Source organism: Dermacentor albipictus, chromosome 10, assembly GCF_038994185.2.
Source record: "Dermacentor albipictus isolate Rhodes 1998 colony chromosome 10, USDA_Dalb.pri_finalv2, whole genome shotgun sequence".
Taxonomy (NCBI): domain Eukaryota; kingdom Metazoa; phylum Arthropoda; class Arachnida; order Ixodida; family Ixodidae; genus Dermacentor; species Dermacentor albipictus.
In genome coordinates this window covers 100,386,771-100,401,861 of record NC_091830.1, presented here as the reverse complement: position 1 = coordinate 100,401,861, position 15,091 = coordinate 100,386,771, and the positions used below count along the sequence as shown (strand labels likewise).

At 45.7% G+C, this 15,091-nt stretch overlaps 1 protein-coding gene across 2 annotated transcripts in view; it reads left to right on the top strand.

Moving 5' to 3' along the window:
- LOC135908027 (uncharacterized) overlaps positions 1-12,908 on the top strand; it is a 183,162-nt gene extending 170,254 nt beyond the window's left edge. For both annotated transcript variants that reach the window (XM_065439792.1, XM_065439793.1), the window contains exons 8-9: positions 3,772-3,903; positions 12,668-12,908. In XM_065439792.1, coding sequence (XP_065295864.1) covers positions 3,772-3,903; positions 12,668-12,907 — 372 coding nt within the window. In that variant the 3' untranslated portion in view covers position 12,908. The remainder of the gene's footprint in view (positions 1-3,771; positions 3,904-12,667) is intronic.
- The last annotated feature ends 2,183 nt before the right edge of the window (positions 12,909-15,091 follow it).

The window sequence follows — 15,091 nt, the reverse complement described above, 5'->3', positions numbered from 1 at the left end:
ACGCTTCGTCCGCGCTTCCAAAGAGTCAGCCCCCGTCGCAGTTGAAGCCACAGCCGAAGCCACTGCTGGGGCCCCAGCCGATGGCACCGCTCGAGAGACAGTTGGAGCCACAGCTAGTGCCTAGGTTGGTGCAATGACCGATGCCACAGACGATGCCACAGTCGGAGCCACAGCCGGCGCCACAGTCACATCAAAGGATACAGCGCACCGCGGTACATTCTACACCGCCGACTCCCGATAACTTGTCCGAAGAAGACTGGCCAGTGGTTGTGATACTTCGGTCCCTCACAAAAACCTTTCATTTACTTTTCAGCAGGTTGCATACTCCGCCCGCGCGAAGTGCAGTTCAAGTGCTCTATGCTCTTAGTCCAGAACTTCCAAGTCTCGAGTAAGCCCCATAGCTCAGCCGCAGCCTCCTGTTCGCACAACGACGACTGGCCCTTTGGTCCTCCCAGATGTAATCAACGCAGATTGCCAGCTATGAAACTCCACTTTGGCGTCGCGGTGCTTCACTACACACACAGTCATCACTTACTTCTTCTTTTGTTCGTTCTATTCCTCTTTTGCCTCATCCCCAGTGTAAGGTAGCAAACGAAACGCTCGTCTGGTTGACGTCCCTGCCTCTCCTATCTTTGCTATCTCTCTCTCTCTCTGTCTCTACAGCATGTTGCAAACAAAGGGCACGCCCAGTTGAAAAACACAACAGGAAATTTTACCAGTCTGTTGTATTTTGGGACGTTGTTTCTGTAGTTCTGTTGTCTGTAGTTCTGTTGTCTGTAGTTCTGTTGTCTGTAGTTCCGTTGTCTGTAGTTCTGTTGCCTGTAGTTCTGTTGCCTGTAGTTCTGTTGCCTGTAGTTCTGTTGCCTGTAGTTCTGTTGCCTGTAGTTCTGTTGTCTGAAGTGTGACGTCCTGTAGTAGAAAGTTCTGTAGTTCTTGATCAATATTTAATTAAAAATTGACAGAGACGTCCGTAAGATTATGTAAATTTGTTAGCACAAAAAAGAAAAACATAAAAGTAAAAAAAAAATTTAAAAAAAAAACGTCTTTGCCTAGGATTCGAACATGCGACCTCTCGATTCCTAGGCCGGCATCTTACCACTGCACCACCCCTGACATGGTCTTCGAGTGTACGTTTTGGCCATGTGAATAGTACGACGTGCTGATGCGCTGATGTTTGCATTTGCATTTTGAGAGCCAAGATCCGCTATCACTCCACCGCGTCAAGTGCCGCATCTCTAGAAGAGCAAGAGTGTTCGTACCATCGACAAGTACATCGTGCAGTGCTAGAACATCGATTTTGATGTACGATATCCATATTAAATAAGAAATTCAGAAATAGACAACGTTGACTTTTAGGGTTATTACTGCTAGTTTCGACAGTTGTCTCTCGTTCTTTACACTTTTGAGCGCGCATATAATTCGTGTGTTCAATGCAAAATAGCTACATAAACATTCGTGGATGAGAGTTCTTTCTGACAGCATACTGGCTTCTCACGGCAGCACTGTATCAGATTAATGAGACCCGAGCGAGACAGCTTTTCACGCAACTTTGTGGAACAACCGAAATCTTCTTTTCCGCTTCGCATAAGCTTGTGAAATATTCCTGGGAAATTAACTAATGTGTCAGTGTAACAGCACATGTAAGTCCACAGGCCTGTGTGCCACATCTTACCAAAAAAAAAAACGGATACGCAGCCATTCCCGCAGATGGTATGATTTTGATCAGCGGCCGATTTTGAGGAGGCCGGTAGGGCGTTTCTGGTGCCGCGTCGTCACGGCACAATTATAACTATTCGCCACGTCGACTTTAATACCGGTGTCGGTGCCATCGGTGTCAGCATTGCCGGCTTCAGAGAAGTGCGATTGAATACCGCGCAGGAGAAAAGTACAGTGTACACTACCGATGCAAAAACATACAATTTTAAAGGACCGCGACGGGAAGCGCTTCTGTTGCGACTTCGGAACTCTTGGCCGTCGCGACCGAATGTTTCTGCTGCGACGTCAGAATTGGTGTCGTAACGTCGGAGTCGCTGTCAGGATATAAAGCTGTTGTTCCGACTTCAGAACTCTTGTTGTCGCGACAGAATGCTTCTGTTGCGAAATCAGAATTTCTGTCGTGACGTCAGAAATGTCTCCCAATTAAGAAATGTGAACAACTTCTGTCGTACAACAGAATTTCTGTAGTTGCGACAGGAATTCCTTTTGTCTTTTTTAACCGGGCACTACAGAAGCTTGTCGCATCACACAATTTCAGTGCACTTCTGTTGTCATCATTGGGTATATGTTGCGGCGATAGGTTTCCGTTGTGGAACAGTTCTCTGTAGTACAACAGAAGTTTGTCCATTACTTCAGGAACACTTCTGTTATGACAACTGGGGGCCTGTTGCAATGATAGGTTTCTGTCGTACAACAACATTTTTCTGTAGTACAACAGAAGTTGGTCGCATTACATCAGGAACACTTCTGTTGTGACAATTGGGGGCCTGTTGCCACAATAGGTTTCTGTAGTATTTCAACAGCTCTCTGTAGCACTACATAAGTTTTTCTGGTTACTTCAGGAGTATTTCTGTTGGGACAACAGGGTGCCTGTAGTGATGACAATTTTTTCTGTAGTACTACAAAAATCTGTTGTAGAGCTTCAGCTTTCTGTTGTAACAACAGACATACGACAGACTGTACTTCTGTAGTAGCAACAACAAATGTCTGTTGTACATCAGAAAAGTCTGTCGCTCCATCAGGAATCTGTAGTTACTACAGAAAAATCCTGTTGTACAACAGAAATGTCTGTAGTACTACAAAAATCTGTTGTAGAGCTTCAGCTTTCTGTTGTAACAACAGACATACGACAGACTGTACTTCTGTAGTAGCAACAACAAATGTCTGTTGTACATCAGAAAAGTCTGTCGCTCCATCAGGAATCTGTAGTTACTACAGAAAAATCCTGTTGTACAACAGAAATTTCTGTAGTACTACAAAAATCTGTTGTAGAGCTTCAGCTTTCTGTTGTAACAACAGACATACGACAGACTGTAATTCTGTAGTAGCAACAACAAATGTCTGTTGTACATCAGAAAAGTCTGTCGCTCCATCAGGAATCTGTAGTTACTACAGAAAAATCCTGTTGTACAACAGAAATTTCTGTAGTTGCGACAGGAATTCCTGTTGTCTTTTTCAACTGGGCGAGATGGCCTTTTCAACTCTGGATTGGCACAACTGAACATAGGCCTGCAATGAAAACTATTATTTGATATCAATTATTTCCCTTCCTGTATTATGAAACTACGCGTATTATGGATTACTCCACTCATATATACTCTTCTCATAGATACTTCTTACGAACTCTCCGCCGCTATTTTCGCACCCAGCACTACTGTAGTCTAGTAACTTCGCGCTCCTTAATTTCAAGTATTTACAATGTCTGGGTGAAAATATTGCAAGGATGTTTCAACTGCAGACATGTCGTTCTTGCTTCGCGAAAGCCTGTTACATTCAAAACTTCAGACTTGAACATAGTCGAAACTTGCGGGGCTTTGCGTAGCACAGTTCCTACTCTTTAAAACTCTCGTTCAGCACAATACATGTGTCATTCTTTGCCTTGTCCTTCGTCTAAGCGTTCGCCTTTCGTATCATGAATTGCATGACTAACGTAATCTTGGCTTCTCATGATATGACTAAGGAGACATGCACACCAGATTAGTAGTCTAATCAAGTTCAGATGCTAACGCCTGCCTATAGGTCTAATGACCTCATATTATTTTTTAATTATCGCAGCTCTGCCCAGGCGTCGTCGGAGGTGATTGGAAAGTTTATAAGAGCCGTGAAATTGAACTGTATCTTATGGTGTACAGTTTGCACCTCGAACGAACGTTTTTGTTCGAAAACGTGCAGTCCATCAAAAAGAAGGTAAGTGGTAATTTTTAAAACTGTATCTCTCTATGACGAAAGTCATAGTCGAGCTCATGCGTCCGAAGTGCCTAAAATATTTTTCATTTCGCGTAAATGCACTTACCTCGAACTTTCCTCAAACCAGTCCCTTCAGCTTAAGTTTCCTAGATGTTTCCTTGATTTCCTAGATGTTTCAGACCCTAGATGTCCCTTAACATCTAGGGTCGGCTCACAAATGAACCAAAGGCGAAACGAGCGCCCTTGAACTGTTGTTACGCAGCAGCTGGCAAAGGCAGCCAGGGTCCTGTAGTTAATGGGAGATATTACTGCAAAACGGCAATGCACTAAATGGTAATGAATAACGGGAACACTCGAGTCCAGTTGCGGAAAGCGCGCAAACAGTGTCGCGCAGGAGCAGTTTTTTTTTTCATGTTTATTGGAACTTGACATACGGTGCCAGTTGAGCCAAAAGGATATTTGAGGGGCACATGCATGCATGGCTATAGAAAGACTCGTAGTTAACAATAGATGTATTGAAGCCTACGCAATGAATATGCGGCAGTTCGTTTGCGTTGATGCAATCGCTGTGACTGGGGGAGCACTTCCAGTGAAAGAAAAAGACTGCGTCCCACGTATGCGAACATTTTCATGGGACAGCTTGAAGCAGACCTTCTCAAATCCTACTCTTTAAAACCCCACACCTATATTCGTTACATTGACGGCATATTTATAATATGGGAACACGGCACAAGCGCCTTAACCGACTTAATTAGCCATTTCAATCGCTTTCACCCGAGTATTAAATTTACTGCTCATCACTATCCTAGTCAGATCAACTTCCTGGACAAGACGGTCTACATAGAAAACGGAAAACTGCAAACGACACTTTACCGGACGTCTACAGATAGCCAGCAATGTTTAGAATACAACAATCATCACCCGCGACATTGAAAGCAAGGAATTTTTGTCGGACAAGCGGAACGTATAAGAAGAATCTGCAGCGAAGACCACGATTATATCCACCACCTAAATGACCTTAAATCAACGCTAGCAGAAAGGAACAATCCCCAAGTTGCTCTCGATAGAGCTTATGATGCCGCGTCAAGATTGGAGAGACAGTCGGAATTGCTGAAGAGACAGCCCACATTAGAATCTGACACACCGCCGGCCTTTATAACAAAATATTCTAATGCACTCCCATCCTAAGTAAATACCACCCAATATTGTCAAGTAACGAGTGTCTGCGAAAAACGTTCCCGGATGTACCCAGGGTTACCTATCGCCGAAACAAGAACATTAAAGACATGTTAGTGCACGCAAAAGTCAGCCAGCAGCACTCCCCCGTAATAAAAGCATGTTGTCGCCCAAGGTGCAAAACCTGCAGGCATCTTGAAAGTGACATTAAAATTAAAAGCACCGCAAATAGTAATACACATGAAGTCAAATCTAGCTTCACTTGCACAAGTTCGGGTGTGATTTATATGCTTGAATGTTCCTTCTGTAAGAAACCATATATCGGTGAAACAGGACAATCAATGAACGTCAGATTAAACGGACATCGCGCGGACACAGCTAAAAAGCTTCCCAAAGCCGTCGTCGAGCATTTCAACCACACAGGTCATAACTTTGATGAACTTAAGCTCTACATCTTACAGTCAGATTTCGTTCTGAACGAGAAAGAAAATACAGAGAATCATACTTTATCCATAAGTTCAAGACATTGCAACCAATAGGCATAAACGTTTCAAAGGGAGCTTAAGAATCAATTCGCTATGCTAAACTTCAAGCTATAGGCAACAACACTGAGTTTGATTTCTTGGCGTATCCCCCCCCCTTTTTGCCCCCTTTCGTTTCTTTTTTTTTTGTCAGCCGTCGTGCCAGACGCCCTTGACACACCGGCTAACGCGCGTGTGTTGACAGACTGGGGGGGGGGGGGTGCCCTGGCTTTGACCTTGTACACAGTGTACCTTCACTCTCAATTCGACACGCTAACACATTTTCCCTCGTTTTAGCTAAAGCCCCTACATGCACGCGCCACCGCCGACCAATCTAAGTACCGCCAACGTACCCTCCTCCTCCACGCTCCTCTCCCACTCACCCCCTCAGCTTCCGGCGTCAAGCGGAACTTACGTAACTTCAGCTTCCTGTTCCGAGTGGAAGTGACGCTATGCTTTTAGCGTTGTTTACTTTCGCGTCTACGGAGAGGCTTTAATTGCACCAGCTGCGGTTGAAACTGTTGATGCGATTCCATCCAAGAACCACCGCCTATTGTAATCGGCGATCTGGTCGTGTTCGCTGCTTCGCGTCAACCTGCGACGGGTTGTGCCACGAGAAACAACGTACAGTGGTATGTAGAGTCTGGGTGCTTGGAGACCGCTCCCGTTTTTCGTGCATTTGGAAAACAGCGACCGCAAACTACTACTTCAGCGGAATACAACAGCTTGTCCCCTTTGAATTCTCCTTGTTTTGAAGCATACATCCTCTCCAGCCAGCACGTATGGAGGGACTTTAGTGGAGGATTTCGCGACGCCAATTTGTACGGCAGACGCATAGAGTTTATGCTGTTGATTCTGAGGTTGAACTTGTCTCGTACGGTAGATCGAAGGTAACGAACGTCCCAAGTGCGTGCACTGCGTGAAGAACTATCACGTGAAGCTATGAAATATAACAAGTTCAAATTTGCGTGGAGGGCATTCAGTGACATGGTGAAAACAAGTGTGCTTTTCTTGTGCGATATGAGCGGAGGTGTGCAGTGAATTGGTGCGTGCGTGTGTGTTGTAACGCGTGCAAAGGAGTACGGCGAATTATGTTCGTGTGTTGTGCCCCAGCCCATGGCTCTCCGCAGTTTGTCCGAGAAAGGGGATGACAGGCAAAGCGTGCGGGCGCAGCGTACGCAAACAAGCACGTAGATGCACACAAATGACGCTTCGTGGAATGGCTAGAGCGAGCTAGTCAAATTAGCACCGGTTACTAAGCACGGGCGTCTCAACATCGTCTGCAATCACAGTGGAAATTCTCGCAGCGCAACTCCGGGAAGCGTAAACGCCGGAACCGGAAATCTTAAAACCGGACATGCCGGAACCGGAAACGCCGGAAGCGGAAATGCCGGAACCGGATTTGGTGTGAGGGGAAAAGGCGGTTGGCGGTAGTTAAGAGAGCGGCGGTGGCGTGTGGATGGAGGGGCTTTAGTTTCAGCGTCCTCGCACCTTACACCTTCTCGCGTTTAAAAGGACCCCACCTATATTTACTGCCGCGAGGAAAGCATATGTCGCCTTCAAGTAGACAAGTCCACTTGTCGAAAGGTTGGCTCCTGCATTCACCTTGTTTGCGTTTTGCTCATCGTCTTGAATTTCCATCTCCCGCCATCCCCGTCTTTTTTTATATACTAAGCAAGATGTATCCTACACAATTTAGGAACACTTGCCCGTGGTGCGGGGCAAACCCCACGCTTTACCATGTAACCTGGGAGTGTAAACGTAGCTACACATTCCACCAGCACAAAACCCCGAGTGCTTAGCGTGGGAGAGCCGGCTCACCAGCTGCGAGCTCGCCGCCCAAAGGGCAATGGTGCAGCACGCAAGCGAAGCAGCGCGACTCAGTGGAGCCCTGGACTAGGAGCCCAACCCTGCTAAGAAGGTAAAGTGTCTGCAGCGATTAAGACGAAGACCGAAAGCTAAACCCTTAATGGACCAAATAGTTTTCTCTCTCCCTCAGTGTTAGGAAGGCAAAAAAAAAAACTTCTCTGCATCAGTGAAAGGAATGGCCGAGATTACGGCGTGTTGAGTCCCAATTACTACTCTCTCAAAAGCAGTAAATAGCCGATATTTTGTGTATGGTAAAGCATTCTTTTTCTGCTCCCGTGACTTCAATCGCTCATATATGTTAGTATCGCTTTGTGGTCAATAACTCGTTCAGAAGCTGGCTGCTCAACTGTCGATGCCAAAAAGGTGAATTGTCCGCGGCCAAAGCACTGATAAAAGTAATGACATTTAATTATTGTCGCACACCACCAAACACGTTTGATTGCACCTGAGCTAGAAATTTATATAACTTGTCAAGTGTTCTGCAAAGTTAGACGGCAGAGCTGGACAGCTGGGTGTTTGCTCTCGTGAGCACTCGCCTAAAGCGGTGTAACTGTTTTCGTTGTTATATAAAATGCTATACATATTCTTCAATCAGTTTGGAAGGAGCCTACAGACGAAATTGAATTATTCATTTAATAATTCATACAGTTTAACGACTGAAAATGGTATTCGCTCTCAATGGACTGTGGATGGGAGGGCTCCTAAATAAATTTGACTATCTGGGTTTCTTTATTGGCATCATAGTCTGAATACGCGAGCGTTTTTTCCCCTTTTGGCCCCACCAACGGGCGGCCGCCGCGGGCGGGAATGACACCCGCGACATTGTACCCAGCAGTAGACCACCATAGAAACTGAGCAAGCGCAGAGGTTTCGAGATGAGAATTTTGATGTTCTCACATCTGATGCTCCAGTGCAGCGTTCTGGCATGGAGTCCACATTCTGTAAACTTTATTCTGCAGCTGGAAGCTCCTTTTTATTCATGAATTGCGGGTAATGTGGCGCAACTCTATTTTTTTACGCCTCCTGGATTGTCGGGAAGCCGAAGTGGAGAGGAAGAAACCTTTTCCTCTAGCATAAAGCCAGCACACCCATTTCCATCCTGTAATGTTTCCCGGCACAGAACCGTTCATTGATGTCAAAGCAGTTAGATGATTTTTGAATGATGTCGACTTGCATGTTATTAGCCCCATAAATTCATAACGTGTCCTCCCTAAAGAGGATGCTGCTGTTATAGTAGTTTTGTATACCACATGCTTCCAGATCCTTGCGTTTCAAGGGCTTTGTTAAGGCAGTAGTGCGTCTTGCAATCGTTTATTCCTGACATATTTCAGTATACCATCATTGTTTCACAATGTATTTTTCATGCTCATATTACAGCTCATTAGCCATTGACATAATTTCATCTCATATAGGTTTTACGTACTTTACAGCGACAGTTGTTTAGGCCCCTTTAGAGCCGCGTAACATCTACCTTTCATTATCCATAGTTACCCTGCGAACTCATTAACCCCGGCCTGGCGCTCTTTGGCCATGTTTTTACACGTTCGCCATAAAGCTCCACATTCATCACCGTCATCATCTATATTTCACTAAATAGAACTATTTGGCGCCACGAATTTTAACAGTAAATGTTTTTTTACACTTCCAGGTTGCCACAGTTTATTGTGGTCAGATCTTGTGGCAAACATTAGTAATCAGTGTTCATCTTTTATACACATGTGCTGTCGTGGTTTTGCACCGTCATTGCTTGAAATATTCGTAATCTCAGACCGCGGTGCTGTAAATCGGCAAATAGTGTTCAGTTGCTCCAACGAAAAGCTCTCTAAAAAGAATCAGAACGGTAAATCTTAGCATCGGAGCACCCTGCTTATTCTACGCATTAGGCAAGGCTTTATGATTCTCGTTCAATCGTAAACTTCGAGTGTACAAAGTGGTACGGGTAACTATGGGGCACAAGAAGACACTGCAAATATTCCGAGACCTTACCGAAACGGAGTAATGGCATCATATTTTGACTGGCCATGCACGTTTCTTAAAGAAACCTTGGTGTATTTCTGGGGCAAAAACGTTCGCAAAGAGTAGTAACCGGCTGCAGTTGCTAAGTTTAGCACCCGTTCTAATGCATTACTAGCCGTGTACAACCTTGGATAATTCAGACTTAGTAGGTACTGCATTTGCTAAGCAGTTACTGGGTTTCACAAACCTGTGAGTAAATGGTACTACCCCATCACATCCATGATCTTTTTTGATGTGTAGTGGCTGTCTTAGTGCGAAGTTGAGGTTAACAATAGTCCTTACGGCTATGTTGGAAATATAGTTATGTGCTGCGCTTTTGCGCACACATACGAATGTTGTACGTTCTGAAGTATAGGTTGCTAATTTTGTTTATGCGTCCAAACATATAAGTGACCACGAGTGAAACCTGCGACTTTAAAGTTTGTGGGTATATCTACTAATTTGGTCGTTCTAGGAAGCATGCATCGTAATATCGTGGTCATTGTATGGTGGGATGCGTTGTACCTCTTTGTCGTTTGCGCATTTGAGGCCGTGCAGTTTATTTGATGCAGCCTAATCCCAATCACAGCCATGATTGATTCGTAGGCGCTATCATTTCATTAGTGTTTACTATACCGGAACTGCGTGCTTAAGATATCGTTGTTTCTTCCTTTTTTTACCATAAATGGGTTTATAGAACACCCTCACAACAGAACCGACCTAATTAATTTGCAATAGGCTTGTCGCTCGTAAAGAAAATGGGTCCCACTAAGATAATGGGTAGCTAATTCCGTTATACCGATGCCGGTATTAGTGCCTATGTAAGATTTCTAAACTCACTACCCGTGCTAGTCGTAAAACTTACGCAGAAACTCCTCTGAAAATTAAGTATACTTAAAGATTGTGCGGCTTCCTCACCTCCATGAAGCCTGCTGTCATTATCAATGTTGTGAAACTTAATACGGCGACTACATACGACTGTGCTGCGGTGGCATGCAACTACTGCCTGATGACGTTCCGATCATAATAAGCCGTTATCGCTCTTTAGCACCTTATCCGCGGGAGTCAAACCATTATGAACTTTCCATTATGAAAGTTCTCTTCTCATCCTAGCGCAGTGTCTAGCTCCGTCCGTGCAGTCGCTACAGCTGTCACGTGCGAGCGCAGCTAAAAGAAAGGTGCGCAGCAGTCGTTTTTACATTGCTATGATAAAGGGAGGAAGCCTAAAAGCAGTGAAGAAGAAACTAGGAATAGGCAAGAATAAGATGTATGGGCTAAGAGACAAAGCCGGCGCTATCATTACTAATATGGATGAGATAATTCAAGAGACTTATAAATAATTAATAAGAGATTTAGACGTACCCGTGGCCGCCTCTACGATGATGGAAGAGGGAATCGTGTAGAGGTATTTGACACCCCACAATAAGTAACGCTGGCAGAAATAAAGAAAGCCTTCGGAGCTACGCAAAAGGGGAAGGCAGCTGGGGAGGATCAGGTAACAGCAGATTTGTTGATCGATGGTGGACACAATGTTCTAGAAAAACTGGGCACCTCGTATACTATATGCCTCATGATCTCGAGCATACCGGAATCTTTGAAGAACGCCAACATAATCTTAATCCATAAGAAAGGGAACGCCAAAGAATTGAAAAATTATAGACCGATCGGCTTACTGTCCGTTGCCTATAAAGTATTTACTAAGGTTATCGGAAATATAATCAGTAACACCTTAGACTTCAGCCAACCAAAGGACTAGGCAGGATTCCGTAAAGACTACACAAGAATAGGCCATATTCACACTGTCAATCAGGGGATCCAGAAATGTGCGAAATATAATCAACCCTTATACATAGCTCTCATTGATTACAAGAAAGCGTTTGATTCAGTCGAAACCTCAGCAGTCATGGAGGCGCTACGGAATAAGGTGTAGACGAGCCGTATATAAAGATACTGGAAATATCTATAGCGGCTACACAGCCACCGTAGTTCTCCACAAACAAAGCAACAAAATATCTATAAAGAATGGTGTCAGGGAGGGAGATACGATCTCTCCAATGCTATTCAAGCGTCTTTGCAGGAGGTATTCAGAGACCTGGATTGGGAAGAATTGGGGATAAGAGTTAATGGAGAATACCTTAGTTACTCGTGATTCACAATGATATTGCCTTGCTTAGTAACTCAGGGGGCCAATTGCAATGCATGCTCACCGACCTGGACAGGGAATAGTAGGAGGGTGGGTCTAAAAATTAGTCTGCAGAAAACTAATGTATTGTTTAACGGTCTCGGAAGAGAACAGCAGTTTACGAAAGGTAGTGAGGCACTGGAATTGGTAAGGAATGACATATACTTAGGACACGTAATGACCGCGGATGCGGATCATGAGACTGAAATAATCAGAACAAAAATGGGCTGCGGTGCGTTTGGCACGCATTCCCAGATCATGAACAGCAGGTTGCCATTACCCTTCAAGAGACTAGTGTGTAACAGCTGTGTCTTACGAGTACTCACCTACGGGGTAGAAACCTGGAGGCTTACGAAAAGGCTTCTACTTAAATTGAGGATGACGCAAAGAGCTATGTAAAATAGAATGATGGGTGTAACGTGAAGGGTACAAGAAGAGAGCAGATTAGGTGAGTGAACAAACGCGAGTAAATGACATCTTACTTCAAATCAAGGAAATAAAATGGGCATGGGCAGGGCATGTAATGAGGAAGGAAGATAACCAATGGTCATTAAGGGATACGGACTCGATTCCAGGACAAGGTAAGCGTAGCAGGGGGCGGCAGAAAATTAGGTGGGCGAATGAGATTAAGAAGTTTGCGGGGACAACATGGCCCCAATTCGCACATGACCGGGGTAGTTGGAGAAGTATGGGAAAGGCCTTTGGCCTGCACTGGGCGCAGTCCCGGATGATGATTATGATGGTGATGAACAACGACATCCTGCCGAGTATCTTGCTGTACGAATTCAGTAAATGTTAATCTGTGCCAGGAGATCAATCTAACATTCATAAGGCAAGGCACGTTGCTTCGACGCCTTTAAGATTAAGTAATTATTTCCTTATAAGCGCTCCTATCCTCCCCACACACCAAGTGCCTTCCTTTGAGGTACCACAACAATATGGCGGACTTGCTACCGCTTCAAAAATGTGTTGAGGTGTGCTCCTTTCACGACTGATTACCTTTAACGGTGCTTCTCCGCAGCTTTGCCTTTCCAGAGAGTACACCGACGGCTTTACCTATGGCGTGGCCGCTTATGACGTCGATTTTGACTCGTCGCCTGAAGGCTGCCCGGAGATGGACATCGAATCTGGTGCCTTCGGCCGGCTCTCTACCATTCGGTCGCTGAGTAATTACATCATCAACTACAGGCACGGTGACCCGTGCTCCATAGTGAAATTAAACGTGAGCTGGAGCCTTCTAGTCGCTCCCACGAGCTTGTAAATAAAAGGAAGAATGTTTCGTTTGGGTGCCGGTGAATTAATCAATAGAAAAACTTTAGGTTTCTTGTGGATGTGTCAAAGGGCAACGAAGACATGCGCTATTGGGAAAACACTGGGCGGTAGAGCCCTTAAAGTGTGGTTGGTAAGGGAGCTTGAGAAAATTTAACGACCGTGCAACGGAAGACGGAACAACATGTTAACGTTAAAAGAAGGAATGACAGCGACGTGGATTAGCGTGCGAACTGGGAGAGTAGATATTCTGGTTTACATTAGAAGAAACAAATGGAAATAGGAGGCCATCGACTGCGTAGGGCAGAGATGTCGTGGTGCATTACAGTGGCAGAATGGATGCCAAGCGACGGCAAATGCACTCGAGGCTAGTAGAGGATCCTAAGATTTAATTGAATATCCAAATATGCAGGGTTATGAGGAGCCAGCTGGAGGAAGACTTGGGTAATTGGACTTCACTCGGAGAGGTCCTTGCCCTCCAGGGGACATAACATAGACTGACGATGATTCCAATGACGGAACATCCTTTACATGTAACTTATGTAACCGGCCGCTTGAATCGTCCTGCGCTATGGGATCGCATATTATCAAAGCACCTTGTTTTAATGCGATTAGAATTCTTCGACTACTTCTTACGTTTTGAGTCACTCCCTCCATCCATCCATCCGTCCTCCGTTCATCCGTTCGTCCTCTAGTGCTCACCTAGTGATCCAAGTTTTCTACCAGCTGGGGCAACTAGGTATGTGCTTGTGGTCCTGATGCCATGGTGGTCATTTTAACGCGATAGCGTTAAGGAGCTCGTGTCGCAGAAAAGCCGGTGTCGTCGGCGTCGGTGTCGGCGTCGGGTGTCGGCGTCGGCGTCGGCGTTTTGCCGCGTTTTGCCGCGTTGACCGTGAGCGATAAATCACGGCAGGCACTCCATAAATAAAAAGCAACTTCCAAGATGGGCTGGGTGGGAATCGAACCAGGGTCTCCGGAGTGTGAGACGGAGACGCTACCACTCAGCCACGATTTCGATGCTTCCATAAGGTACAAACGCGCCTCTAGTGAATGCGGTGTTGCCTTCGAAACGAGCCGTGAAAAGTTATACTGTGGTGTATATCGGTAATTATGAACATGTAACTTACAGAAGTCGCAATTACACGAGTAGCGAAGTGCGTTTCGCTGCATTTCTTCTGCGCTTTCCGCACACGGAGAGCCATCTTGCGGCAAACACAGAAGACCCCCTCCTCTCCATGTACGGTGCTGCCCCGACAGATGGCGCGCCACGCGCGCATTGGAGCTGTCGCGGCTCGGACTCTCTCCCTCTGTAGAATCAAGCGTCCTTCCTTTCTTTAGATCACTATCTCTCCATCTCTCTGCCCGTGCCGATCACGGCGTTTGGCTGGCGTGCATCATTTCCCCCTCCGGGATACCGAGTTCTTTGGTTCGCTCCGCTTGCTCAGGCGCACGTTTCGTTGCTGCGCCGAACGCCGCGTTGCTCGACCATATGGCTCGACGCTCACCGCGTCGGATGCGGGGCGCCTCGTAAGTGATGGCTGCCCTGTAGCCCATTGTCTTACACCCATTGGCGGGTCGACGGGAACGCTATCGCGTTCCACTCTTGAAGGCGAAGCTTAAGCGTCCTCCAATTTTATTAGCTTGATCATCTAACTCTCGTCTCGCCATCGACATCACGCCTTCTACGCTGAATCAGCGGTTAAAATTTTCCTATAGCGTGAGCCACTAGGTCTGGGCATGTGGTCGTGATGCCATATTGGCCATTCCATCATCATCATCATCATCATTCCATAGTTGCCATCCGACTCTCCTAATGATGTCCTCGTCACAACATGGCCGTCACCATGGAGTAAAATATAGAGGAGCACTGACTCGCCTATATTGAAATACATTCGGTGCGACCAACTAATGTCCCAGCAATAACAGGCGTCCATTACTCCAGTGGACTCTCTGGCTCTGTAAACGTATTTTTCTGCTTTGTGGCTTTCCAAGGTACACTCCTCCCTTCCTTCCGCAGATGTTGGCGCTAAATATTTGCGCCGTGCGGTGATCTGATCCGGCAACCAACGTACGGAGAACTCTTTCAGCTATCAAAATTTCGGGTGTCTGGCTGGCGCGCTTGCAATGATGTTGCCACCTAAAGCGATATATCATCGCGGCACATACTTCGATTGCG